The following is a 26,453-nucleotide window of genomic DNA, read 5'->3' on the forward strand; positions in this document are numbered from 1 at the left end:
TTTATAAATTCTATAAACATACAGAAAAAGAAGTAAAAAATGACTGATCACACTGCTAACGTCATTGTGCTTACATCTGCTATCATTCAGTTCAGATTAAAAAACTCGAGATAATTTGACTGGAAAATGGAAAAACAAAGTAAAATAAAAAGCCAGCCACTCTGAGCTTCCACAAGTGTTATAATGAGGAACAATATCCTGTGAGGAATGTGACGGTAACTTTCTTTCATAAGGAGCCAACTTCAGAGGACTTTGTGTTGACCAACTCAGGGGCTCTTATTTTGAAGAGACGTCTGAACTTCAATGTAGTCCAAGAGTACAACTTCAACGTGACGGCTAAGGTGGGTGAAAATATTTACACACAACATCTGCTCATGGAATGGACAGATGTTCTGACTTTAAGAACGCTTCAAAGGTTGGGAATCACCACAAAGTTTTTTTTGTCTCTTTTGTTAACCATATCATCGTGGTAAATCTGAATGAATGATACTTTGGTGCTCATTGTTTCCGTAAAATGAACGTTTAAAGTGTGAAAAATCCAACCGAACTAACGATGTGTAGCATGTCCATATTTGTATGCGCTAAGACCAGGCGTCTAATTGAGACCTGCCTTTACTTGTAAAAACATGCAGCCACACCAGGCCAGTAAAAGGAGCAGGCGTCTAATTGGGACTCTGCTTTTAATTGACGTTTTCCAGCTGTGAAGGATATGAGTGCTTGATTGATCTGCGTTGTCTGTTCCATTGTTCACTACAGGATAACGGGGGGTTAAATGACATGGCCGCTGTGTTAATTAACGTAGAGGACTTTGATAATTTGAATCCCTATTTCAGCCACAACATGTACCAGGCTCTTATCTCGGAGAATGAGGTGAGTCACAATGACAACCAACATTTCTTTCCCAAGAATCTATGCAAAAAAAGAACAGTTAGTTGTCATTAAATTGTTATGTTTTTATCAATACCGTATGTTTTTATCTGAAAGTGCAATTTTAGGTAGATGTGTTGTTTTTTTTTTATTTGATCTACAGATTTGTAAAATTAACCTTGTGTGTTATATATTTCAGATTGGGGCTTTTCGAACCATAGAGCCAGAGGCGATAAGGGCTCAGGATGGAGACACTGGGATCAATGTGTCTCTAACTTACAGTATCAGTGCAGGTAAATGACAAGAAATAAAAGCTTTGAATTCAGCTCTTTTGAGGCAAATCGCACTAAATAAAAAGACTAAATATTTAACATTCTCTTTGTTTGTTTAGTGTCTCCAGACAAGTATCAGACAAACTTCAACATTAAATCCAGCACTGGAGTTGTGTCTGTGGTGACTGCCATAGACAGAGAGGAGATGAACAGCAATGTGATCTCTGTCAGCATAAAGGTACTGACATTTAAATTTGTGATCATTCATGGAGGTTAATGTGACATAACGGAGGTGGCGGCAACAAGCTTCTTTTTACATTAAAAGAGAAACACAACTTATTTCAAAAATGCAAACCCAGTTTTAGCCTCAGCTTTTTCACCAGGTACAGCACATGTGGCTTAAAAGTCAGGGAGTCATCAATCATATTACCCAGGTATTTATAAGAGTCACGTAGCATTAGCACCTGATAGACAGAAGAAGTAGTAAGGACAGTGAATAGAGAGTTGAAGTCCATCGATGTTGGGAAATACAACAGTATGCAAGTGCATCAATGCATGTAAATCAGCAATAATTAGCGTCAAAGGCCGGTCACATCTCAACATTTGGTCTTGTTTCTTTGTGATTGGCAGCATCAAAAGGTAAGGATACGCTGATACCACCCACCCAAGACTGTGACAGCAAATCAAAAATTTCATTAACATAAAGTGGAGAACTGTATGAAACTAAATGAGCTATAAGGATAACTTAGCCCTTCAGTGGACTTCGGTTTGCTTTCATTCAGTGTTGTAAAGTTCACAAAAGTGTAACTTGAATATGAATTTACAACATCCACTGTACCAAATCATCTCATTGCAAAAATATAATTCAGATTGTTGTTAATGCAGATGTAACTCATGGTTGCAGTCTGACCTCTGGTCAATTTATTTCCACATGTTGAGGATAATCAGACAAACTGATGCACTGTAAGACTATGCACATCAACAAATCAGAAATCAGAAAAAGCTTTATTGCTAAGTAGTTGTTACACTTACAAGGTATTTGCTGTGGTGACTAGGTGAGTAACAATGGACATAATATATAAATAAAATATGAGATTGACAAACCACGTGGATTTGGATTTAAGCGGAATAAGTGAAACTGTTCATATACAGAATACATCACAAAACAAATGAGTCTTAATGAGTAACATTTTCTCCCTGCAGGCGGCCCAGGCAGACGACAGTGTGAAGACGGCTGATGCTGTGGTGTCAGTCACTGTTGAGGATGTGAATGATAATGCTCCAAAGTTTGACAAGTCGAACTACTCTCTAACACTTCAGGAAAATTTTCCTCTTGATGCTGTTCTGTTCAAAGCCGTTGTCACTGACCTGGACCAGGTAAGTTTTACTGAAAACCGCATTTGGAAAATGAAGTAATAATTAGTTAAGTAATATCTTACATGATCATCTTTCCCAGGGAGGATTTAAGGGGACTTTGCAGATCCTTCCAGTATCTGCTCCTTTCTCTATCACTTCTGATGGGACGGTCAGAGTGAAGAACGCCACGGCTCTGGACAGAGAGACAACTGAAAGCATCACATTTCAGGTAAACTAGATTTTGGATTTAACATGAGCATGTAAATCTTTAAAAACAAATATATAGTTTCATTTAAAAGATGCTTTTAGCAAATCCAAACAGGTGGGAATAGTTTGATTATTTTCAACAGTGGATTAATCCACATCCACATGGCGCTCTAATGAGTATTTGGGGCAGCAGAACAGTGTATGTGGAACTGAGACAAATGTTAATAAAGGAACTTATCAATCAGTGCAACACTGTGGCTCACTGACAACCTCTACATGCACAAAATATTCAGTTTTTTGCCCTTAATCTGAAAAAGGCTGAAGCTGTTTATATGGGTAATGAAAATGAATATTCCGCAATTTCCAGTTTGCTATGGCAAAGTCTTTCATAATGTTTAAAAATAGGTGATTATTTGCTTCCGACGAGAAATGTAAGCTTTTCTCTTGAGCGTGCATGTCCATCCCAGCTTTACAAACTGTGGCCTGGGTGGTTTGTTTACAACGCACAGAGCTGACCCTAAACAGGCAAGAGGCCGTGCGGTGCAAACTGCTGTAAAAAGCCCTTTGAGACGCACATTGAAAATCCACTGTATCCAAAGAATGCTCCTAAAACCCAAATAATATTGGCATATCCCAGATGTTTGAATCAGAAAATGTTACAGCTGGAATAAGGCCAAAATTGACTCCACTGTTTACATGATTGCATCAAATGTGCTATATTGTCATATTCTGAATAATAGTGAAAAAGTAGTGTGCATGAGGTAAACATAGTCATCAATGATTTTTAATCATTTTTGGAGAACAATGGAGCTCTATGGTGCAGAGGAGGAAGATAAATCAAGTTTTGTGTACACAAACAATACCTGTTAGTAGAATACCTTGATCGTTGTGGTCTTTTGATGGGCGTTGTTGACAAGAAAAAATATCACCAGAATTATCCTTAAATATACAGTATTTCAGCAAAAGATAAATGTTTTTATTTTCTTTCTTTATCTGCTGCTCTTACACTGAGCGACTTAACAAGAGAAAGGAATTAGAGGCTCAGTTTCGTGACCACTGATGGACAAATTAGACAGTTGAAAGGATTATCACTAAACTAAAAGGTCTACAACTACTTTGAAATTGTGGGAAACAAACAGTTGTATCTGGACCTCTTTATACTTCAAATTTTACTTAAATGGTTTTCTTTTGTTAACTAAAAGATTGAAGCAAAAGAGAAGGATCCACCCAACCATGTCACAGTGGCTCAAGTCAGTGTGACCCTTCTGGATGAGAATGACAACAGTCCTGCATTTACCAGTAGCAAGTACGAGGGAAAGGTGTTTGCAGATCAAACAGTGGGAATGTTGCTGGTCCAGGTGAGTGATTAAAGCAATTATATTCAATGTTACTCGAGTATGTACTGAATCTGAATAATCTAGCAAAATAGTCCTGATTACAATATAAATCATGTAATCAGTGTTTATCTTTGATGAGGTCCATTAATTTGATCAAGCAGGTGACAGCAGCAGCATAGGTACTATAGAAGTACAATATGGTTTTATACAGGGGCCCTGTTAAAGTTGTATGTGAGATTCTGATAGAAATAGATTTATATGAAGAAAGTTCAGCTTATATTATTTTGAACAGTCCTTGTTTACATTTAAAAGTTGTCATTATTTGCAACATAAATAAGCTGTGGAGTTCCTCAAGGTCCCATTTCAGGTCTCTATTTTTTCTTCCATTTAAAACTCAGTGAGTTCAATGTTATATGTTGTGAACTGGCTGCAATGTCATTTTGATTTGACATTTTAAGAATTGCTATTAAGATGAAGATTTGTATAACTTATCTCAAAGGTTAAGGCAGAAGATCCAGATGCTGACGCGAATGGGCAGATCAAATACTCTATTGACTTTGGGAACAACGATGGCTACTTCTCAATCGACGAAGACACTGGAAATATCACGCTGGCTAAAACCATTCCTCTGGTGGAAAACAGGATTTTGGAGTTCCCTCTCTACATAACAGCCACAGATGGTAGATCTGGATTTCTTTGAGTTTCCACCACTACATGCAGCTTGCCAGAAATTCAAGAATCATCTATCCTGATTGTGATGATTCAGCCTGTTATAGTAAAAGAGCAAATCAGCACAATCATAACTTTTTAATCCACAAGAATGATTATTTGTGTGTGGCACAAAGCAGAAATCCAGTCCTACAGTAAATATCAATATCTTTCAAATTACAGTTGATTCTGTTTCTGTATCAAGGGGCAGAATATTTTTGTTGGACTGCTGTATGTTGGTAGTGAATTCATGTCAAGCCTACACATTTGGCAGTATCACATTCTTTGTGATCATAAAATTGTTATCACGCCCTTATACAGTCTGATGATCTCAGGGACATAGCTTTATTTGCTCCAACTTTACCCCACTTTGATTTAATCGTCCAAAAAGAGTTTTTTCGTTTACATTTTGTAGCCCTGGGAAACTTAAAAACTGGAGCATAGAGAGCTAGTTAAATAAAAGACCCTATTTTGACATTTTGGGGTATAAATGACTACTGTAATAGGTACAAAAGTTTGGAATTTCTTCCTGTAGATCATCAACTCATCATAATGTTGTCCTACACTTACTAAATAATAAATAAAGTATAACAATCTCAACCTGTTGTTGGCAAAAACAAGCACTTTTAATGGACATATATTTGACTGGCACATTTGCCCACAAGTTGCAGCTATTGCAGCCTGTTCCACGGGTGCCAGCTGAGGTGATAAACTGGAAAACCTTTTGTACTCAAAATGTATAAAATTCCAGAATTCCCGTTATCATTGATTCATACTTTTTGTTTACACAAGCTTCAAATAAATCCAGGTTTAACCTCTTGAACACTCAGTGTGAGTGATCAGTTGAGATTTGACACAGCGGCAACTTATGTTTTAATCCTATTTACAGAGTGATAAAACAAACATTACAAAGTCCTGGGCTAAAATGATGAAGTGGTGGTTGTTTCATTGAACAGCATGTGGAAACCCCTTTTTCAATGGTGGAATCGGGACAATTCAGCAATCACAGCAGTTTACACAGTGATCGGTCAGGTTTGCGGAGGTGTGCAAATATAAATCTAACTTTTCACATAACTACTCTTTGTGATTATCAACCGAGCACTGCAACACCTATTTGTAAGATTCATCCCATCAGGACTAAAAAGACAAAAAGTTCAACCTGGTTTGTTTGAAGTATACTGAGGCCTTGGTGCAGTGTTAAAAGCCCTGTGTACAAACCAGCCCTAGACTAACATAGGGGTAACTACAGCTGATTGTGGTAAAGTATCAGCATGTCACCAGTTCCAGCTGCTCGTCCTAAACACATGCACCTACCTGTAACTGCAGAGACAGAAGGTAACACACTCAATATGTCATTAAGATGTTCTTTTCCACCTCTTCTCTAGGCGGCATCATATCCCGCTCTTCCTCAGCACAGGTGAACATTCGCGCTCCTGGCAACTCTAAGCCTCAGTTTTTACAAAAAGTCTACAGTGGCAGCGTAGAAGAAGAACAGGATCCTGGAGATGTCATTCTCAGGGTAAGTATAATTTGAATTATTGCACATAAATAACTTCTGTATCTCCACAAATTCCATGTAAGTAGTTAGTTAAATAATTTTTTAATCCTGCTCGTCTTCTTTGTGTTCAGGTTAACTTCCTTGCTACAGATGCTGAGCTGCCTGTGACTCTTCGAGTTGATACAGAAGCCGACAAGTTCGCCATCTCCTCCACCGGTGAAATCACCACCAAGGTGAAGCTCGACTACGATGAGGCCCCACACAACTACTCTGTGGCGATCTCCATCTCTGACGGGGTCAACAGTGACGATGCAGTCGTGGTGGTTCGAGTCACTGACATCAACGATAACAGCCCGGTTTTTACCCCCAGCTCTGTCACAAAGACAGTCCCAGAGGACGCAGAGGTAGGAGCCAATGTTACTGTTGTTCCTGCTACAGACAAAGACAGCAGCTTCAACAAGGAGATCAGGTACTCTCTGACAGGAGGAGAGGGGAGGTTCTCTATTGATCCTGTTTCTGGGATGGTGAGTGTGGCTGGTGCACTTGATAGGGAGACCAAGGCTGAGTACAACCTGCTGGTGGTGGCTGAAGACCAGGGTCGACCAGCCAGGTCGGCCACAGCCACCCTGCTGGTCCAAGTGTCCGACATCAACGATAACGTCCCCAAGTTCTCGGAGGCTGAGTATCAGGTTGAAGTCTTAGAAACAGAGACAGTGGGTACAAGCGTTCTCGCCTTATCAGCTGTAGACCCTGACGAAGGAGCAAACGGGAGAGTTACTTACAGTATTTTCCGGCAAAGTCCCTCATCAGACCCCGCTGTTTTTGAGTTGGACTCTTCCAGCGGGACTCTGCGGCTGGTCCAGCCTCTGGACTACAGTGAGGAGAAGATGTACACCCTGATGGTTCAGGCCTCTGATGCGGGGACCCCCTCTCTGGTTGGGAACAGCTCTGTGGTGGTGAAGGTGAAGGACGTGAACAACAACCCACCTGAGTTCAGTAAGGAAAGCTATGACGTGGCCGTCTCCGAGAACCTGGCCAGCGGTGCGTCCATCCTGACCCTGGAGGTCACCGACAAGGATGAGGTGAGTTAAATCACCTGCTTCTGTGCTGGTTCTAAGCTCAGATTCTTTGTGTGTAGTTGTGTTCTCATGTGTAACTTTAAAAAACCTGCTGTTCTGGTTCACAGTCAGTGCAGTTGCGGGACATTTTGCTCTGTGATTTTTAAACGGTAGCAGCGGAGTTAACACTTCTAACCTAAAACGCTCAAACCATACATCTAATATTTCTCCTACATGTTCCTCCGGGCCAGTGGGTCTTTGTGAATCAATTATTTTGCTGGCCTGATTAGTTATGGGAGACTTTTGTTTTGTGTTTGGTGGTGAAGTCATTGTACCAAGATGAAATGTTAAAGATGCTAACATTAAAAGTCCTTAGCTTCCTCAGCACCTCCTAATGTCCACTCTGAACACCGTGTTGGTCCCCAGCCACTGGGCATGCATAAGGCTGGATAAATGGGGATGGTTGCATCAGAAAGGGCATCAGGCATAAAAAGCCTATGCCAAATCAAATATGAGGATCAGCAAATCTCTATGCCGGGTTGGAAGGGGCCCCTGTTTCACCAGCAAGATGTAAACAGATGATCTGCTGTGGCGGCCCCTACAGGGAGCAGGCAAAAGCAGAAGAGTTTAGCCAAAATGTTATTAAAGCATTCATTCATTGCAGCCTCCAAAACTTTCAACTTTGGAGAGTTAAAAAAAAACAAAAAAGGGAAATCAACATACAACTCCAAATGATTATTGAGTATGCCAGTTCACTCAGGACTGATTTGTCAGATGTCCTCTGATCGTTTTTGTGAAACAGATCCAGGTTTTTCTTTTAGAAGCAGCTTTGGATTTAAAGGCTTTGCATCAGATTAAACCAAAGATGAGATTAAATTTAATCTCCGTCTTCAAGTTTGGACCTTGGCACCACTGCGTTACAGTCATAGTAATTTATTAAGACTGTTCCAGTCACTTCTCGGATAATATTTTATGGTACTTCAGATAAGTACCTGCAGCTTTTTCAGTGCTGATACATTAACTATGACTATAAAGTCATCAGAAATATTTAACACGTGTCGATCTTATCTTCATCTTCAGGGTGGATTCTCCAATGGTTACTTCCTCTACACCAACGATACCTTTGACATTAACAAACAAGGGGTGGTTTCGCTGAGGAAGGACGTCACCTTGGACAGAGAGACAAAGGACAGCTACGTATTACAGGTACAACATGATTGTGTTTCCTGTCTCCTGGTTTTTACCTTTTTTAAAAACATTTTATTATTTGGCAAGTGAGTATTTTGACCGTATCATCATTTTTATACATACTTTCTAACTCCAAGCTGTATAAAGCTGAATGCTTATTGGATTGAAGCATATCAGGTGCTGTGTATTTGTGTGATGAGGGAGGGTGTGGCCATTCCCATCACAAGTTTTCTTTTTTTATTAATAAAATACAAAACACATTTGAAAGTCTGTTTAATTAACCAAAACAACCTTGTAAAAAGCCTGTCCAACAGCTAACTTTTTGTTTTATGAAACAAACTCCATAAAAAGGTCCTGGAAGAGAGCTAAAGCAGGTAATATCATGTCTGTTTCAGGTCGTGGCGGTGGATCAGGTCACTGACGGTTTGAGATCCACAGCTCAGCTCAACATCACCGTCCTGGACTACAACGACAACGCCCCACAGTTCCCGGCTATTCCAGACCCCCTACAGTTCCCTGAGGGCGATTACTCTGAGGAAAATCCAGGAGAAATTTTCACCATCGTGCCCACGGACGCTGACCTCGGCCCCAACGGAGAGGTCACGGTCTCCCTCAGCTCCCCTAACCCACTCTTCAGATTCACAGAGGTGAGGTCAAGAGATAGGATTGTGGAAGTCTGTTTGCTGTCAGTGCTCAGACTCTGAGATCATGTGTTGTGTTGCAGGACGGGACGTTGCTGGCTGTTGGCTCTCTGGATCGGGAGAACAAGGACACTTACGAGCTGGTCGTTAAGGCCTCAGACAAAGGCAGCCCACAGAGAGAGGTAAGAGACAGCTGCAGGATGGAGAGACATGATGCTAATAATGCTAACACACACCTAAACTGTGATGAAATAATGTTTTACTGATGGAAACCCAAGATTTGGTTGTACAAGTCATTTACAGATCAATTGCAAGTGTAACATTGCAGTTTTGCATGATCCATGTTGAAAACACTGAACTGATAGATTAGTGTTTTTCCTCAATAACACATTATTTAATTGCAGCATAAAGGTTCACCCAACATGTAGACAAAGTATGAGGAAATTTGGCATAAAAATGTTCATGAATATAGAAAAATTGTAATCAGATCACACTGAAAAGCTGAACAGCGCTTGGAAGAATTGGTTCACTTCGAAACATGAGTGTCTAAAACTGCAAACAAACACATTTTGAAATGACAGAAATATATTAGTATGAAAAGAGGAAGTAGATTAACACTGAGAGTACTGGAACTGAGCTTATGTTCAACAGACAGTTAAGTTCATAAGATATAAGGCAGTAACAACGTTCACCAGCATGATGAAGGAGCAGCAGAAGTAGAGGATAGATGATGAAGTTTGTGTAGTTGAATAATTGAAATTGTAATTAATCATAATAAACTGATCCAAACATAGATTCAAATCTAAACCTCCCTTACTAAAATAGTTCTTTATTAAACTGCCTCCCGTGCACCAGAACATCACCACCATCAGAGTGAGAATCATCGACGTCAACGACAACAGACCTGAGTTCAGCTCCAGCAGCTACGTCAGCAGCATCCTACTGAAAGACGCAGAGAAAGGGAAGCTGCTGCTGACGCTGTCGGCCACCGACGGAGACGTGGGGAACAACTCGCTCATCACCTACAGGTCAGTTCAGCTGTTATGTCACTGAATCGACCTGCTAACACCAAGCTAAGGAATCAAACTCAGGGTCTGCTGTGGCAGATTTCAAGGACTCAGAAAAGGTGTGTTTTTAAGACATCCTAGCTTTAAGTCCTGGTGAAATTCCTTCTTTTTAAACTGTTTCTGCACAAACTCCTGTCTCTAAGAATTTATTATTTATCAGTTCACGAGTTTGTTTCCTCAGACTGACTTATACAAACAGATTTGTTCTTTAGCAGCAATGGATGGATTTGCAGTTTAAATATGACATTATATAAGATAAACTTAATTTTAATTGGCATTATTTGGCACAACTATAGGTCCTCTAACATTGCTGAGGTTATTCTCTTTTTGTCTGCTTATTTCCAACAGCAGGACTTGAAACTCTGCAGTGAGAAAGTCTTCTTTTTATTATTAGGTGACATTTTTGTGAATGAAACTTTCCCAAAAACACAACACAACAGAGGGTGAGAGAGGTTTATAGAGAGGGTTAATGTAACACGAACATGTTTTTGCATGAGAGCATGAGTGTGTAATCTCCTATCTTATTTTAAGTTAAATGTGTTCTTTCACTCTCTGCTTTTGTAGTTTCTCTGCAGGAAGTTCCCCATATTTGGCCGTAAACAGTGAGACCGGAGCCGTGACTTTGACCTCTGACCTTGCTGATGTCACAGAGGACACTGTGCTGGTGCAGACAGCCATTGCTGAAGACCACGGCCAGCCTCCTCTGAACTCCACAGGTCAGTCTGACTGCACCAGAAGGTTTTACTCAATGTTAGTAAATTAGCATGTTATCTAGGTTCAAATCACCATCATCATTTATTTAATTATTATTGTAAGATCTTAAAATTATGATTTTGCATTGATGGAAGACGTATTTGGATACGTTACTTAAATCAAAGTAGCAATATTACATTACCATGTAAAAACTTACATTTTAAATAAATAAAACAGTAACTCGTAGTATTATCAGCAAAATATACTTAAAGTATCATAAATCCACCATTGTGTCCCTGAGCAAGACCCTTAACCCCTAGCTGCTTCAGAGGCGGGCGACCTCTGACATGTATAACAATTGTAAGTCGCTTTGGATAAAAGCGTCAGCTAAATGAATAAATGTAAATGTAAATGAAAGTACTCATTATGCAGAATGGCATTAACACATGATCATCATTTCTGTGTTGTTGCAGCTCATTTGAACTACTTTAGAATCTGAAGGAACTTTATTGCCAAGTAGTATTTTACACATGCAAGAAATTTGTTTTGGTGATGAGGTGCTACACGTAGACAAACATACAGTTAACATAAATAAATGTAGAAATATGGAAATATGGAAGAAAAAGAGGCAAGTTATAAAAGAAAAATAAAAGAATACAGAATAAACGTGGCAGATATTATTTACTATTCCAGTAGTTAAAACTATAATTGATCCTATTTTATAAGATGATCACGTTTTGCATCTAAAATACTTTTGTTTCAACCAAACTTAAAATGAGAAGCTCATCACTTCATCTATTCCAGAGGATTTTCCCAGGAAAGACCTTTTTAACCATGTTTAGAAGAACAAACAAAAAGAAAACCTTGCAGAACAACAGTTTCCTCACGATAAAAAGTAGTTTATGTATGTGTGTTCCTTGCAGCCCGTCTCGTGGTCAGTCTGAGGCTGGTCAGTCTGGTGGAGGGCGTGGCCTTCAAGAGCTCCTCCTACAACTTCAGCCTACCTGAGAACCAGCCGGCGGGGGTAACTGTGGGGAGCGTCTGGGCCTCCTCAGGAAGTGACATTTATGACGTCGCCTACACGATGAAAACACACGCTGACCTGTTCTCCGTTGACGCCAGCGGAGCCATCCTGACCAGAGCACAGCTGGACAAAGAAGAGCAGGACTGGTACATCCTGGAGGTGGAGGCAGTGGACACAAGGACCCCCCCTACGTCAGCCATTGCAATGGTATGATCTGTTGCGTTACAAATATTAGGGTTTTTTTTAAAGTGTATTTACAGCTTTGTCCTAAAGACAATATTTCAGGTGATTATTGAAGAAAAGAAGCAGCTAGAAAATCCCTGCAGAGCTCAAATACCTGCACAACCCTTTCACAAACGTTTTAATAGTCAAAATAAACATACTGTAGGTGGCCAGGATTTAAAAAACAGTCTGGGAATATGTCTCTGTGAGGGTTATTCCACTTTCTCAGACATGTTCTAGTGAGTATCTACTAGGCTATTGCCAGTATTGGAAAAGGGATTCAGATCCTTTACTTAAGTGAAAGTACATTTACATTTATTCATTTAGCTGACGCTTTTATCCAAAGCGACTCTTATGTCAGAGGTCGCACGCCTCTGGAGCAACTAGGGGTTAAGTGTCTTGCTCAGGGACACAATGGTGGATTGGTCACAGTGGGGGATTGAACCCGGGTCTCTCACACCAAAGGCAGGGGTCTTAGCCATTGCCACCACCTAATATATGATATTATACTGAAGGAAACAATATTTTTACGCCATTAATCTTATTTTCATTGAAAAACAGAAATGATTATGGTGTGACTTTTGAGGGGACTGGTACCAAACAAAGATGATTTCTTAATACTATGAAGTGACATCTCTGCAGTATGACAATATCTAATTTATAAATTATAACTCTGATCTGGGGCTTGTGGGAAGTGATGTTCGTTAAAGTTTTAAAACATCCCACTCTACACAGATAGAGTGAACGTCATGACACACTGTTCAGTTTACTCTGCAAGGATGATAACAAAAGTCAGAGTGCGCTCTTTCCTTTGAACAGGTAGAGTAACTGGAACTTACTTTGGCTCTGCATACATTTGTCTTACACCAAATAATAAAAAACAGTAAACACACAAAAAGTGTAACTCTGGTGTCCGAACTGATTCACAGAAGTTCTCTGCTTCCCTTTTCTTGTCTCTCAGGTCAGAGTCCAGGTCGAGGACGTAAACGAGTCTCCGTGGTTTTCCCGCGAGGTTTATAAAGCCTCTGTACTCAGCATCGCTCCGTATAAAACCCCCGTCATCCATGTCAAGGTAAACACACCCAGCTTCTGTCACTTTCCATTTGTCAGGAAAATATCCTCATTTCAGGAGACTGTAATAAAACCACAGTGAGTGAGATAAGGGCAGAGGCTACATGTGTTGCTCTACAGCACAGTTACTGTGGCAGCCATAAACAGGAGTTGTGTATTTTGTACTGAAAACGCTGAGCCGGCTGTTTTACACTGAGGTTTGTGGTTAATGTGTCAGTGAGCAGCAGTAAAACACGTCACATCAGCAGGGATCTGGATCAGACACGGTGTTATCTGAACGCTCACTGCAACATTTCACAGCTTTTCATGACAGAAACTCTCCGACTGAGTCACTAGCTGAGAGAAACGGCACTGAAATGAGTCATTCGTTCAAAGGTTTGAGTCTGTATCTCCAACAACTGAAGTGGAGGCCCAGAGAGGCTGAGTTCAGTAAAGCATGATGGATAAATTCAGCAATTTGAATCCATTTACTGTCAACTTTTGTGTCAACTGTGGAGAATACGGTATGTTAGTCCCATCAAGTGTTTTGAATATTACTCTGATTTCTGATCTGTCTCATTCTTATTCTTTACAACTTTAGCTTGGACTCACATGCACAAAATAAAACCATTCAGTGTAAAACACTCACAACCAAAATTGAAATGTTTATAACAGATATAGCCACAATATCTCTGTTTTCGTGTTGAGGAACAATGATGTTGTTGTTGAAGCTTTTAAAATTCCCTAAAATACTTTCTAATCAAGTATTTGTGAAGTGCTCTTGCTGCTTTGTACGTTATGTTACTTACACAACACAGTTTGTCCACCAGATAGCGCTGACAGCTTTACTTTTCAAACATCTGACCTTAATGAATTGCATTATTTAATTTACTTAAAATAGGCTTCAGACCATGATGTCGGTGAGGAGGGTCAGCTGGTCTACAGTCTCTCAGCAGACAGTCCTTATTTCGACGTGGAGCCGTCCTCAGGTCTGGTGTACGTGGTGTCGGCAGTGGGTCTGGCTGGACAGCAGGCTCAGGTGGAGGTGAAGGCCACAGACCCCCGAGGACTTGAAGCTACAACCAAGGTGGAGGTGAGTGTGGAGGGCTGGGTGGAGTAGTTCACAGCGGCGGAGGAAAAATGTTTAAACATTTTTATAAAGTGAGAAAAACGTCCAGGAGATTCTTCTTGTGATTCTTAGTGTTGTTGCCATTTTCTTTCTTCTGAATTAAAGAAACTAAAAAAACAAACAAACAAAGAAACGGCTCCAATATCTCAAAACAATGTGACAGTACTGAGTTGGTAAAATTACTTTCACCAAAAATAAGAAATTGCAGAAAGACATGCTGAAGTCATGGTGAAAGACACTAAGCTGTGTATAAAAGTGGAATTAACAAGTGCCCAATTTCAAAAAACACCTAACAATGGTACATTTCACCCACTCTATATCTAAATGAGTGCACTCGACTCTCATGCCGATATAAAATAGATATAAAGGGTGAGAAAAAAATTAAAGACCCTCTTCTGCCCTCCCCCCAATAATGAACCATTAATTAGTCCTTAAGAAATCTGTATAAACTGCAGATGTTAGTGATATTAATTTATTTTACCATTCCTATAAATTTTGTTCTCATGACTTTTTACATGTAATGAAAAAAAAACAACTTAAGGAGTAAAAAGCATTTGATTCCTACACACCCACAACAGCGCTCTTCTGCCCCCAGGTGGCGGTCCAGGGAGGTGCGAGCAGCACTGACGTGGTGGTCATCTCCCTCAACCAGCCTGCCAATGCTGTGGAGAAGAAAGTCCCACAGCTGGAGAAGTAAGCAGAGTTTAGCTCATGATCAATTCATAGTTATTTTTAAAGTGGTCATATTAAAGCGTAATATAACCTTTTTAATTCTCAGGTCTTTAGGTTCGGCTCTGGGCTGGACGGTGGACATCATCGAGGTGTGGAGCGATAACGGAGGAGCCTCTGAGTCCAGATCGCTGAGGGCGGCTGTGAAGACTTTGGTCAGCTTCATCAGTGTCGACGGAAGGGAGGTCGTTTCATCTGAAGAGGTCACAAAGTAAGAGTTAGATTTTTAATATGGTTTGCCAGAGACACATTTAAAGTTAAGGCAAAGCAGTCTGAACATACCTCTATTTTAAATATCTTATATTATAGTTAACTTACATTTAATCTCTGCAGCCCTCCTCCATAAATAAACATAAACGTAAGCAAAATAAAAGTCTGTATTTATCCAAAGAATGAATTTTTAAGAAAAAGTCTTTAACCATATCACTAAACAACCAATGAAATAATATATCTGTATTTTAAGAAAACATTCTCACTTTGTCAAACTTGTTTTCAGGTAACATTTCTTCACATCTCTCAACTGTCATAAGATATGTCATGCGACAGGTCAAAAATCCGATCAATCGTGTTGGAGCTGTTACTCTCAGGTCCGTAACCATGCCTCTGTTATCCATCAGGAAGTTGCAGAGCCAATCAGATGCTGTGAGGGCGGAGCTAGTCAAAGTGTTTGGGGATGGTCTTCAGTTTGACCTAGAAATGAAACCTCAAAGCCCCGCCTCCGACGACCAGGCTGTGGTCATCGCTCTGGGTGTCCTGTTGGGCCTGAGCATGCTGGGATGTATTGTTGCTGTTGCCTTGATCATCGGGTGAGACTGTGAACCATCAACAGATGAATTGTTGAGGATTTAACGCACTAACACTATCTAAGCAGCTTAGCAGGCGACCCGGTGGGCTTTAAGACGTTTTATTCACCCAAAGAACGTCGGTAAAAGCCAGACCAGGCTTCTAATGGAGACCTGCATTTATTTGTCAAAACATGTAGCCACACCAGGCCAGTAAAAGTGTGCAATATTTTTTTTTTTTATAGGTATGTCAGATCGTTTACAGATCGTTACCGCTGCTCCAAAAGTGGACAAAAGAATCTGAGAATTGCTGGTTTCATTTTCTTTTGTTTATTGAGTGTTCACTTCCTGCTCCCCATCATGAGCACTATGTGTTCACCTTTCTGCTATTTTGGCTTGAACCTTGGTCGTCCCAGGCCTTTCTGTGTTCTCCTCGTGTGTGCGTAGGGTCTCTCCCACCGTCAAAAGACATGCAGGTTAAATTGGTGACTCTAAATTGCCTGTAGGTGTGAGTGTGGGTGGATTTTAGACGCAGCTGCTCAGATTTCCATCAGGTTTCTGACTTTTACTTTCAGAATGTAGATTCTATTATTAAATACGTCTCGTGAAGTTATTTTCTTCTCTAAAATCAGAATTAAAGGTTGTAAAAAAGAAACCTCAGAAATATACCATTAAAATAAAAATAATTAGGTGAATTGTTTAAAATTTCTGATAATGAAAATAGATTATATTTGAACAATAGAATAATAGAAATGTTTAAATTAAAGGAACAAATTAATAGAGATATTAATTAGATACTAGCTGAAGCTATACTGACAGCACCAGCACACACGATTTTAGATCAGGATGAAGGAAGTTAAATATATCAACATGTGTTTAACCATCTCAGGTTCAAGAGGACCCAGAAACACCAGGAGGATTCTGACAAAGAAAGTTTTGACATCAGCCGACACGCTGAAGGTTACACGTAAGTTCACTGATAAACTTTTCCTGTTAAAATGTCACCACAGTTGTCCGTTTGAAAGATATTTAATAGAAATCCCCCGTTATGTTTCAGGAACTGGCCTCAGAAGATTCCTGAAACATCTGAACAGGTAAATAAAAGGAAAGAAATCTCTCAGATCTACCATGCTGTGTTAATGCCATTGTAAATAAAACATAATTAAGATTAAAGTCTTCTGAAGTTTATATAGATATTTATATTCTTTGATTAAAGTGGAACATTTATTATTAAACTAACAAATTTACGGTAAAAAAACGTGATATTCTCTGATATAATAGTGGTAACTTCACCAGATAAAACCCATTCATTCAGAGAAACACACAGACATTCTCTCTGAGACTACAGTGGTAAATTAGAGATAAAAATTATTAATTCAGAGAAAGAAACTCAAATATACAAGAAAAAACTCCGAACATTATCTGAGATTATATCGGTAAATTCACAAAATAACACTCAATAATTCAGAAAAAGAAACACAAATTTCTAGGAACAAAAACTTGGGATAGTCTTTGAGATTAAACTGGTAAATTAACAAGGTAAAACTCACTGATTTAGAGAAAGAAACTCAGAAATGGATGATAAAAAAAAAACTTGGATATTCTCATAATGAGTGATTTGTGTTTAGACAAAACAACCGGAGGACGAGCAACAGAGGACGGACAGAAAGGCAGCTCAATGGGACAAACAGGCAGACGATGACTGGACGGTGAAGATGGACAGAGACAGTGTGAGAGTTAAACAGGACAGACAGAAAGATGACATGTCTTCTGTCTGATCTGAACACAGCAGCTTTCAGTCTGTCTGTATGGAGTCTGCAGAGAGCCACTAAAGTAATTAGAGACTTTTTAATTATATCTAATATATAAATTAAAGGAAAACAAAAATGTATTTTAGACCAAAGGCTGTTAAGTGAGTTATAAACTGGAATCAGAGCTTCAAAATCTGTTCGCTACGTAAAAGCCAGCGTAATAACTTGTGGACAGGAGTGATTTTCGCATCTCTCCTTGTTTTTGTGAGATGGCATGAATGGGTTTCTCTAAATCCAAGCTGAACATGTGACCTCTAATTCTTCCTGTATGATTTAGATGGTAAAATTTGATGATTTATTTATTGCCTTGATGTGGCTGCTGAGTCTTCTTCTTCTACTACTACTTCTTCTCCATGACTATTAAGAAGCCTCTGAATTAAACCTAGTAAATTGATGTTTCTCTTCAAATTGTATTATTGTTATTTCTCACTTTATAAACGCATAATTTAAGTGCACAATTAATAAAACTGTTTTTAAATGTACAAGTCGAGTACATTAAATTACTCGACTGGGACACTTGAGCCTCCATACAACCAGACACCACAGCAGCTGATTTTATTTTTTAAGTGAAGTGAGAAAAATCCTGATCATAACCATAAATGGCACTTCATATTTCAAATAATTAAAATAAGCCGATTTATTTTGGAAACAGGAAAAACGCTCCTGCTGTGATTCAGTGTCAGATTTCTGTGATTTTTTTCAACTTAAAGAAAAAATATTTAACACTTGGTAGAATATTTTGGAACAAAGATATGTGTTGCTGTAAAGTTCAGGGTTCACTGTGGATCTTTTCTGTCTGCAAGTTTAATTATAAATATATGTTACCAATTTTTTACCACGACTCTGCAGGAACACCACTACCTGTGGCACAATGAACAGACCAGAGCCATCATTAAGAGTCAAGGCCACATTTAACATGAACATCTGACATTGTAACATTATAGATAAGAAGCCTAATAAGTCTCCTTTAATATTTGTGTGTGTGTTTGTGTATTGTCTGTCTGTGTATTTGCAGCATTCACACCCAGTGATCAAAGATGTGAACAAAACATCTGAATGTTTCTAGTTCGGAGCAACCAAGCCATTATTCTGCCTCCACTAATGTGACAAAAACTTTAGATTAGTTTTAAAATTGTTTCCTAAAGTCAGAGGGTTTGAACTCAAAACTTGCTTTAACATCAAAAACCCCACATTAGACTTTTACCCGTCCACAGTAATCCAGCTGTGAAACACGGATTATAAAAAGTAAATAAAGCATTTGTTTCATCCGGAGTGGTTTCCTTTCTCTTCATTCTTCATTTCTCTTCTTCGTGTTAAGCACTTTTCATGGATGATGTCCACTACAGTGGATGGATTTTTGGTTATAGTATAATGTCCCGACCACCACGTGGTGGACCCCCAAAGTGTACAATTGGGTTTGGTTTTGGTCACATCTCCGTCATTTGAAGATATTGCAACATAAATTCTAAAATAGCGAACGGAAAAGCAGCATCTCAGGTAATAAATACTTTTATTCTCAGAAAACTAAATAAATGTGATGTCAGACATACTTTAATCCGGATTTTAATTATATATTTCTTGTACATTTTTTTTCTGTGACTGAAAATACATCGGTCCACTCCTGCAGATGTTATGCGCTGCAGGGTACATTCTGCCTTAGTGTTTTATATTTCACAATTTTTTTGCTGTTGATGCATGGCGTCCACTGGAGTGAATTTCAAAGTAAAATATATTTGGGGGGGGGGGTTAAGGGCCTAATTTTCAGTCACCTGTTTAAAAGTAAAAACAAACATCTATTTAGGTACACTTGCTTTCATTACATTTTCAGGGCGGCAGAAAATACGACTGCATTCATCCTTAACTCACAAAACTTTACAATAACTAAGTTGCATCATGAGCTGCGACAGACGAGGATTTCAGCATTCTAACTTTAAAATGCAATAAAATAATCTGGTGTAAAACTGGGATAAGCATCTTATTTCACTGATACAAAAACATTTCTCTGTACTCACATACTCGTTACACTTACTGTGTACGTCCTCAGTGCAGAAATCTTGATGCTGATGTCACTCTGCAGCCTGGAAACATTTTAAACTTTTCTGAAAGGACGCAAACTGAGCAGAGGCAAAAAAAAATTAAAAAAACCCTCACAGCACCACATGGATTTCAGTTCATAATTCTTCATATTAAAACTGTTTTTATTAATTTATTCTCTATTAAAATAAAATCAGAAGAAAATCAGAACACAGCAGAAGAAGCGAAAATAAACAATAGATTAATGGAATGTACTTCACTAAAGGAAAATAAAAGCTCCAGCTGGTCCAACATGGGGGCTTTATTTCAACCACAGTCAAATAAAGCACCGCTTTTTATATACTCATATATATATAAAGATATTTATATATATATATTTATATAGTTTTCATATACACCTTCAGGCAATGACTAGAGAGGATTCTTTACAGAATCAAGTTTCTTGTGGTTCTCTTAATTTACAGGTAAACTTAGTTTCTGGATAATTAAACCACAGAAAAAGTCAAGGCAACTTTCTTTTGCCTCGTTCATAAAGTACAAAACTGGCACAGGACGACCATTTTTTTTTTTTATACACAGTAAAAATGCAATAAAATTAAATTACATAAAGAGGAGACAAAAGTTCTGTAAACCTTTCCCCGTTGCAGCAAATAAAATCACTTTCCAAAACAAGTTCAAATCAGTATAAAACACACAAAAAAAACCTTTTTTTTTTTTTGCCCTTTGAAAAAAATGTGCTATAGCTTGTACGACGTTTTCTGTTTTTCTTCTTTATCTGTCGAACGAGGGGTCGGCTGCGCGTGGAGTCGGAGGTTTATAGAGCGAAGCGACACGGTGGGAGCCACTGAAGCTGGAAAAACCACCTGACTGAACATCAGCAGAAGGCAACGAACAGCAGCGCACAAACAGCAGAAGAAGAAACCGAAAAACAGGAAACAGTTTTTTCCTCTGAGCAGAATTCAGATTTCTAAAGAGAGAAAAAAAAAACCTACAGAAAAAAAAAGGTTTTTGTTAGAGATCTCATGGCGGCTGTCAGTTGATGATGTCATGAAGAGGGCGGGCCTTTAACGGACAGTTTGGTAACTATGGCGATGGTGGCTTCCACCGTCCTGTACAGCATGTCTAGCATGTCAGGTGGGGGGCCAGCGCCCGGAAACCCCTGTGAGGAGGGGGTGTGGCTACTGCAGCCCTCTTGCGCCTCCCCCGCCAGCCCAAGGGCTGATGGGAAGGCGCCATCCTCTGAAAGGGGCGGAGCAGAGCTACAGCTGGTCTTAGAGCCCGCCTCCTTCTCTTCCTTCACCTCCTCTGATGTGGCAGACATCGTCTCACCCCTCCTCCCCTCCTGCTGCTCCACCTCCTCTTCACCCGCTGCCACGTGTCGCTGTGGCTCCTCCCCCTGCACAAACCCCTCCCCTGCCTCCTGCAGCAGGGAGGAAGAGGAGGAGAACGAGGAGGAGGATGACGAAGAGGCCTCCATCTTCTCCTCTTTTGGGGAGGAGTCCAGGTTCCCAGAGGAGGTGGGCACAGGGTCAGGAGAGGGCGGGTCCTGCTCGGTGCCCGGGTCGATCAGCGAGGAGGAGTCTCGAGTCTCTGTGTCTGAGGTGCTGGTGGGCGTCAGTGCCTCCTGGTGGTCGGGCTTCGGCTCGTTGCAGGACGGGAGGGCCGAAGAGGAGGAGGAGGAGGAAGAAGAGGTGGAGGCCACACAGAGCGGCGCCGCTGCATCACCGGCTCTGTCGTCGTCACTGCTCACCCTCCGCCGCTTCACCGGGGTCGCACCTTCATCCTCAGCTGACAGACACAAAAAGACACACGTCAGATAACCGAGAATAAATTACCTACACTGCCTAAAATGCCATGATTTCTTTTGTGTGCAGGTTTTTAGTGGAGACTTTTGCCTCCACCTTTACATAATGGACGTTAACGGAATTTAACTTGTGCTGCTCACAGGAACAGGTCTTTTTCAGACAACTGTCCTGTTTACTGTGTTTTCCTGCTAATTTTCAGTCGGTAGTGAAAACTGTTTAGGACTGTCTATAAAGGAGCGTTTGAGTGAAATGACCCTGTAAGTGTTTTCATAAATGGTGCATAAAAGACGTTAAACGTGATGTGTTACTGAACATCTTTTAGAGGACGTTTTAAGTGTCCAACAGGACTGAAAAGAGACACTGAAGCATCGACTCGATGATACGGACTTCTGTTAAAACCACCATGAAATACTGTAAATATCTGATTTAGGGCTGAAACTATTCTTTGCATCGGGGGTTTCACACGGACATTTATTACTGTCGCACATCGCGCTTACGCTGTGATCAAGTTAAGACGCTGTGATATGATGGCGCTGTACTTCTTATACCATTACTCGATGAATCGATTAAATAATCTGTAGAATACTTCAAAAATCATCGCTGGCCGCTGCCCTAATCTGGTTTGACTGGTCAAATATGGAAACTGTATAAGCTCGACATTCTTTAAATCTTTTAGGACACCTTCCATTATCATGCTGGCATCCACTCTTGGGTGGTTTCACACCAGTTTACACCTTCAATCACGTGACTGCCAACACTCACATAACTGACGTGTAGCTACACACATGACTCCAGTGAGGTGCTAGAGCCTCCTCATAACATTGAAGCGATCAATAGAAGCATATTTAACAATTCAGTGGAGAAGTAGATGATGCAAACGTTTGGATCCATTTCAGCCATGATTTATGGTTGCCTTTCTGTCCACAGGGACGATGTAAGGCGGTACAGTTTCCCCACATGCATTAGATTAGAGTTTCTGAATCAGCTAAATGTTTTTCAACTCTAGTAGGACGTGTATGTGTGTCTGTGTTGTACCTTTGGCCTTGTGGTCCTTGGCCTCGAGCTCCAGAGTGCTACGCTGCTGGACACAAACTCGACAGCGACCCAGCAGCTCCTGCAGGGCGGGGCAGAGGGCCGGGTCGATGGACTGAGGCGGGTGGACGGACAGCAGCAACACCAACGCCCTCAGGTCCTGACACGCAGAGAGAAAGGGAGATAAAAACATGAAAACAACCGGAGCCGTTTCAGTGTATAACAGCAGATAAGAAGTGCTGTTAGGTCTGTGTTCGTACAGCGTTGAGCAGGCCACTGGTCTTGCTGAGCTCCAGGCGGTGAGCTGCCAGTTCAGGCTGCAGGCTGCTCTGTTCACTCAGCAGGTTCGTCACCAGAACACCGATCAGGTTGGAGCAGCTGGGGCCGGACAGCACCTGGACCTACATGCACAGACAAATTGGTTGCTAAAGTGCCATCATCAGGTGATCCCACAGGCTGATGTCTTTCTTCAACAAACAAAAACGTACGACTTCAGAACAATTTAAAGACGCTAAAAATCACAAAGTAACTGAGAGCTTGGTGCATTTTCACTCCTTAACATCCTGTTTTTAACAAATGCCGCTAACGTGAATGGGGGTAAAATTGTAACCGTGCGGCTGGTGTAGCCTTTTCAAATGTTATCGACCGAATGGATCACATTCTGATAGTGAAACAAGTCGTTTCGCTCGGGTTGTGACGGTCAAATATATGGATCCACCGTGTTACAGCCGCCGTTTTGGCCGCTAGTAAAAGTTACTTCAAAGCACGGGGCACTTCCTGTCTGCTCGGAGGCATTGCGAGGCTACCCAGCTGACCAATCACAGAGCTTACGGTCCGCGTCACCTCAACGTGTGGTTAAATTTTTGAGGAGGTGCTGGTCAGGCTACGCCGTAGGGTGGGGGGCTACGCAGAGGCTACGCCGTCGATTTGACGCAGAAATATAAATTGCACTTCAGTCACTACTGCCTCTGCCAGCGTGTAGGAGAAGCTATGGTGTCCGACACGCTCTGTCTGCTCTTGTGCTAAATAATACACGTGGTCCTCTATATGTCCTCTAGATGTTTCACATCTCTTCTTACTTCTAATAAACCAGACGACTACTAGTACTACTACTTCTTTTATTCAACGTAGTGACGAAATGCGCTCTGTAGGGCAGTTTGTCCGTTTGGGCTACAGTACAAACCAGGTGAAGAACTTTCTCACTGTAAGGCTAACCGCTGCACCACCAAAAATACAAAGTGGGGAAAAACATCTAAAGAAAGTTCCAGCTTTGTTTCCGTACCTTGTGCAGGAAACAGGTGAGGAAGGAGTAGGCCACGTTGTTGTTGAGAAATGTCCTCTCGTCCATCAGGATACATTTGATGTACTCGCTGAAGGCCGGATCCTCACACAGCAGCTTCACACACGTTTTAGCCAGAACCGACTGAAAGAGCAGCGGCAATAAAAACAACTACATCAGTGCACCTCTGTTGTATAAGTAAAATAAATCTCACTGCAAGTTTAAAGGAGTTAAAAACGCGACGCACCTGCGACTGGCAGAGGTCCGTCCACAGTTTGGGCAAGAGAGCGAGGTGAAGAGGAAGCCCTTCATATGCTATTAAAACACCTGTGGGTGGGGGGGGAGGAGCGAGAGTGAGAGAGAGAGAATATCTGAGTTTATATGGAAATTCCTTTGTGTACATGGAGACATGTTTTAATGAATGGTATAATTTCAACTGACACACACACAGACACGTACTTAGTTTGACAAGTGTGTCTGTGAATTTCTCGCAGTTGATGGCGACGCGACACAGCAGGTGGATGAACTGGTGGTAGGACAGAAAGTAGTCCAGCTGCATCCGGTCGTAGACCTCATCTTTACCCTTAGAGACACACACACACACACACACACATAAAACCTCTGCAAGTTTTAAAGAACCAAAGTGTTTTTAGTCTGTTTTTAATTTGGTTTATTTTCAAAATGCAACAAAAGGACAGAAATAAAGCTACAACTAACAAAAGTCTTTTTATAATCGATTCAAGTGCCAGTTATTATTTACGTCTTCAGATGTTGTAATTTGTCCATTTAACAGGTGTTTACTTTACGATGATATGAAACAGAGAAAACACTGAAAATCCTCTGAATAGAAAAACTGGAAACATCAAAGTTTTGAAAATTGTATCAAACGATTAATCTATTATTAAAATAGTCCATTAACTGATCGACAGAAATGGAATCAGTAATCATTTCAGCTCTGGAGGGAAGTGAAGTTTAACATGTGATTTAAATTCACGGTCAACAAGCAAGTGCAAATAAACCCGTCGCTACAAAATGAAATACATAAGACAATGTTTTAACAGGTGATGTGATGGAGTGACAGGTCATGTGACAGAGGCGTGTGAGGTAACGTACCTTGCTGCTCTCCACCATGGAGGGCAGCAGACACATGTTGAGCTCCGGTCTCGGAGGTCGGATGTTGTTCTTGGCTCCCATTAGCTTGATGTTCTCTCTGCAGGGCAGGTAGGGGCCGAACGACACTGTGGACACAAACACACGGTAACTAAAACTGCAAGTAGTGAAAGATTTCAAATTAATAAAAAGAATTTAGATATTTAAAAGGATGTAACGGAATCTGTCTGACTGATCTCACCCTCAAAACGACCAACAAATCTGCGAGTTTACAACCTTTGAAGATTTAATTTCCTTTTGTTATCATCATGATATTGTGCAAAGTTACAATGAATTAAAAGGATAGGATGTACCCGCAATGTCTGAAAAAGCCTTTAAACTATGTCAGAAAGCATTTCAGAGTGCTTTTAAACTATTTCAGAGGCACGTATTTTAGTTTAAGCAGAAAAGATGATGGAAGAGGAGCAGGAGAAAACTCACTGGGGATGTTGCTGTGGTGGTAGGTGCAGTGGTTGTGCTGCAGGAAGGGGACCAGAGTGTGCAGGAAGTCATGTGGACTCAGAAGAACGAGTTCCTTCAGCACGTCTGCAGGAACCAGAACAAACAACAAAAATATTACACATATGCAGCTGCTCAGTTCAACAGTGTCAAAGAACATGTAAAACTTTGTAAATAACTGAGTTCTGTATACTGGAATATAGGAAATGGATAAAAAAAAAGCAGCGTGTGTGTGTGTGTGTGTGTGTGTTACCCAGGCAGGCGTTGCGGAGCTCAGGCGGGCTGTAGGAGTTGAGGAGTGTGAGCAGCTTGTGGGCAAAGTCGATCCTCTCCTGCCACTGGATCAGAGCCTGCTTTACATCTGGATGATGAGAGAGAAACATCTGCTCAAACATCTCTAATACTACAGCATGGTCCTTGACATCTTGATCTGTGGCATCCATCCAGCCCACTTGATGTTATACGTACAAAGTTTTTACTGAAAGTAATATATTCTGTTGGGCCGCATTTGATCTCTGTTTTCAACAGCTCCCTATCTACTGGTTGTGTCCCTGATTATTTTAAAATGGCTTGCGTGAACCCACTTTTAAAGAAACCTGGTTTAGATCCCTCCCTCCCACATAATTTTAGACCAATTTCAAAAGTGCCTTTTATTGCAAAGATTCTAGAAAGAATTGTGTCCAAACAGCTGGTCACTGTACTGGAAAATAACAAAATATTTGAAAAGTTTCAGTCTGGTTTCAGGAAGTACCACAGCACTGAGACTGCCCTGCTTAAAGTCACCAATGACCTTTTAATGTCTGCTGATGAAGGTATGTGCTCAGTCCTGGTACTCCTGGACCTTAGTGCTGCTTTTGACACCATTGATCACAACATCATGTTAGACAGACTGAGGCACTGGGTGGGGATCTCTGGTACTGCTCTAGAATGGTTTTCATCCTACCTGTCAAATAGGAAGTTTTGCGTGTCTGTAAACAACTATGTCTCTTCGTTCTGTCCAGTTAAATATGGTGTGCCTCAGGGGTCGGTCTTAGGACCCATTTTGTTTTCCTTGTA

At 40.6% G+C, this 26,453-nt stretch overlaps 2 protein-coding genes and 1 long non-coding RNA gene across 7 annotated transcripts in view; 1 reads left to right on the forward strand and 2 right to left on the reverse strand.

The window, feature by feature from the left end:
* The first annotated feature begins 241 nt into the window (after window positions 1–241).
* LOC123969576 (protocadherin Fat 4-like) lies at window positions 242–18,121 on the forward strand. Of its 2 annotated transcripts, XM_046047119.1 has the most exons (24): window positions 242–341; window positions 834–870; window positions 1,067–1,160; window positions 1,259–1,377; window positions 2,343–2,516; window positions 2,596–2,724; window positions 3,905–4,060; window positions 4,539–4,719; window positions 6,133–6,266; window positions 6,377–7,327; window positions 8,384–8,509; window positions 8,887–9,138; window positions 9,216–9,314; window positions 9,988–10,160; window positions 10,764–10,915; window positions 11,816–12,123; window positions 13,100–13,210; window positions 14,090–14,281; window positions 14,913–15,010; window positions 15,096–15,257; window positions 15,664–15,852; window positions 16,718–16,795; window positions 16,886–16,922; window positions 17,457–18,121. In XM_046047119.1, exons 2-24 carry the CDS (start codon window positions 841–843, stop codon window positions 17,604–17,606), a joined length of 4,095 nt encoding a protein of 1,364 aa, XP_045903075.1. In that variant the 5' UTR covers window positions 242–341; window positions 834–840; the 3' UTR covers window positions 17,607–18,121. The 2 variants fall into 2 exon arrangements, with proteins under 2 accessions (XP_045903075.1, XP_045903065.1); XM_046047109.1 differs by lacking the exon at window positions 242–341 and having other exon boundaries at window positions 667–870.
* On the reverse strand, window positions 14,020–16,405 carry LOC123969584. The gene is made up of 4 exons (XR_006824762.1): window positions 15,523–16,405; window positions 15,081–15,241; window positions 14,887–15,002; window positions 14,020–14,425 (listed from the first exon to the last, which is right to left on the reverse strand). It is a non-coding gene; the product is annotated as an uncharacterized LOC123969584 (long non-coding RNA).
* A 1,065-nt stretch (window positions 18,122–19,186) lies between the features above and the next one.
* Window positions 19,187–26,453, reverse strand: part of usp34 (ubiquitin specific peptidase 34) — a 64,278-nt gene continuing 57,011 nt past the window's right edge. For 3 of the 4 annotated variants that reach the window (XM_046047152.1, XM_046047161.1, XM_046047142.1), the window contains exons 70-78: window positions 25,651–25,758; window positions 25,380–25,484; window positions 24,903–25,027; window positions 24,249–24,372; window positions 24,037–24,116; window positions 23,793–23,933; window positions 22,771–22,911; window positions 22,514–22,670; window positions 19,187–21,461 (exon numbers count right to left, since the gene is read on the reverse strand). In XM_046047152.1, the coding sequence (XP_045903108.1) occupies window positions 20,719–21,461; window positions 22,514–22,670; window positions 22,771–22,911; window positions 23,793–23,933; window positions 24,037–24,116; window positions 24,249–24,372; window positions 24,903–25,027; window positions 25,380–25,484; window positions 25,651–25,758 (1,724 nt within the window). In that variant the 3' untranslated portion in view covers window positions 19,187–20,718. The remainder of the gene's footprint in view (window positions 21,462–22,513; window positions 22,671–22,770; window positions 22,912–23,792; window positions 23,934–24,036; window positions 24,117–24,248; window positions 24,373–24,902; window positions 25,028–25,379; window positions 25,485–25,650; window positions 25,759–26,453) is intronic. The other variant, XR_006824766.1, reaches the window with a different exon arrangement.

The sequence above is a fragment of the Micropterus dolomieu genome, linkage group LG01 (genome assembly GCF_021292245.1).
Source record: "Micropterus dolomieu isolate WLL.071019.BEF.003 ecotype Adirondacks linkage group LG01, ASM2129224v1, whole genome shotgun sequence".
In the NCBI taxonomy this organism is placed as follows: domain Eukaryota; kingdom Metazoa; phylum Chordata; class Actinopteri; order Centrarchiformes; family Centrarchidae; genus Micropterus; species Micropterus dolomieu.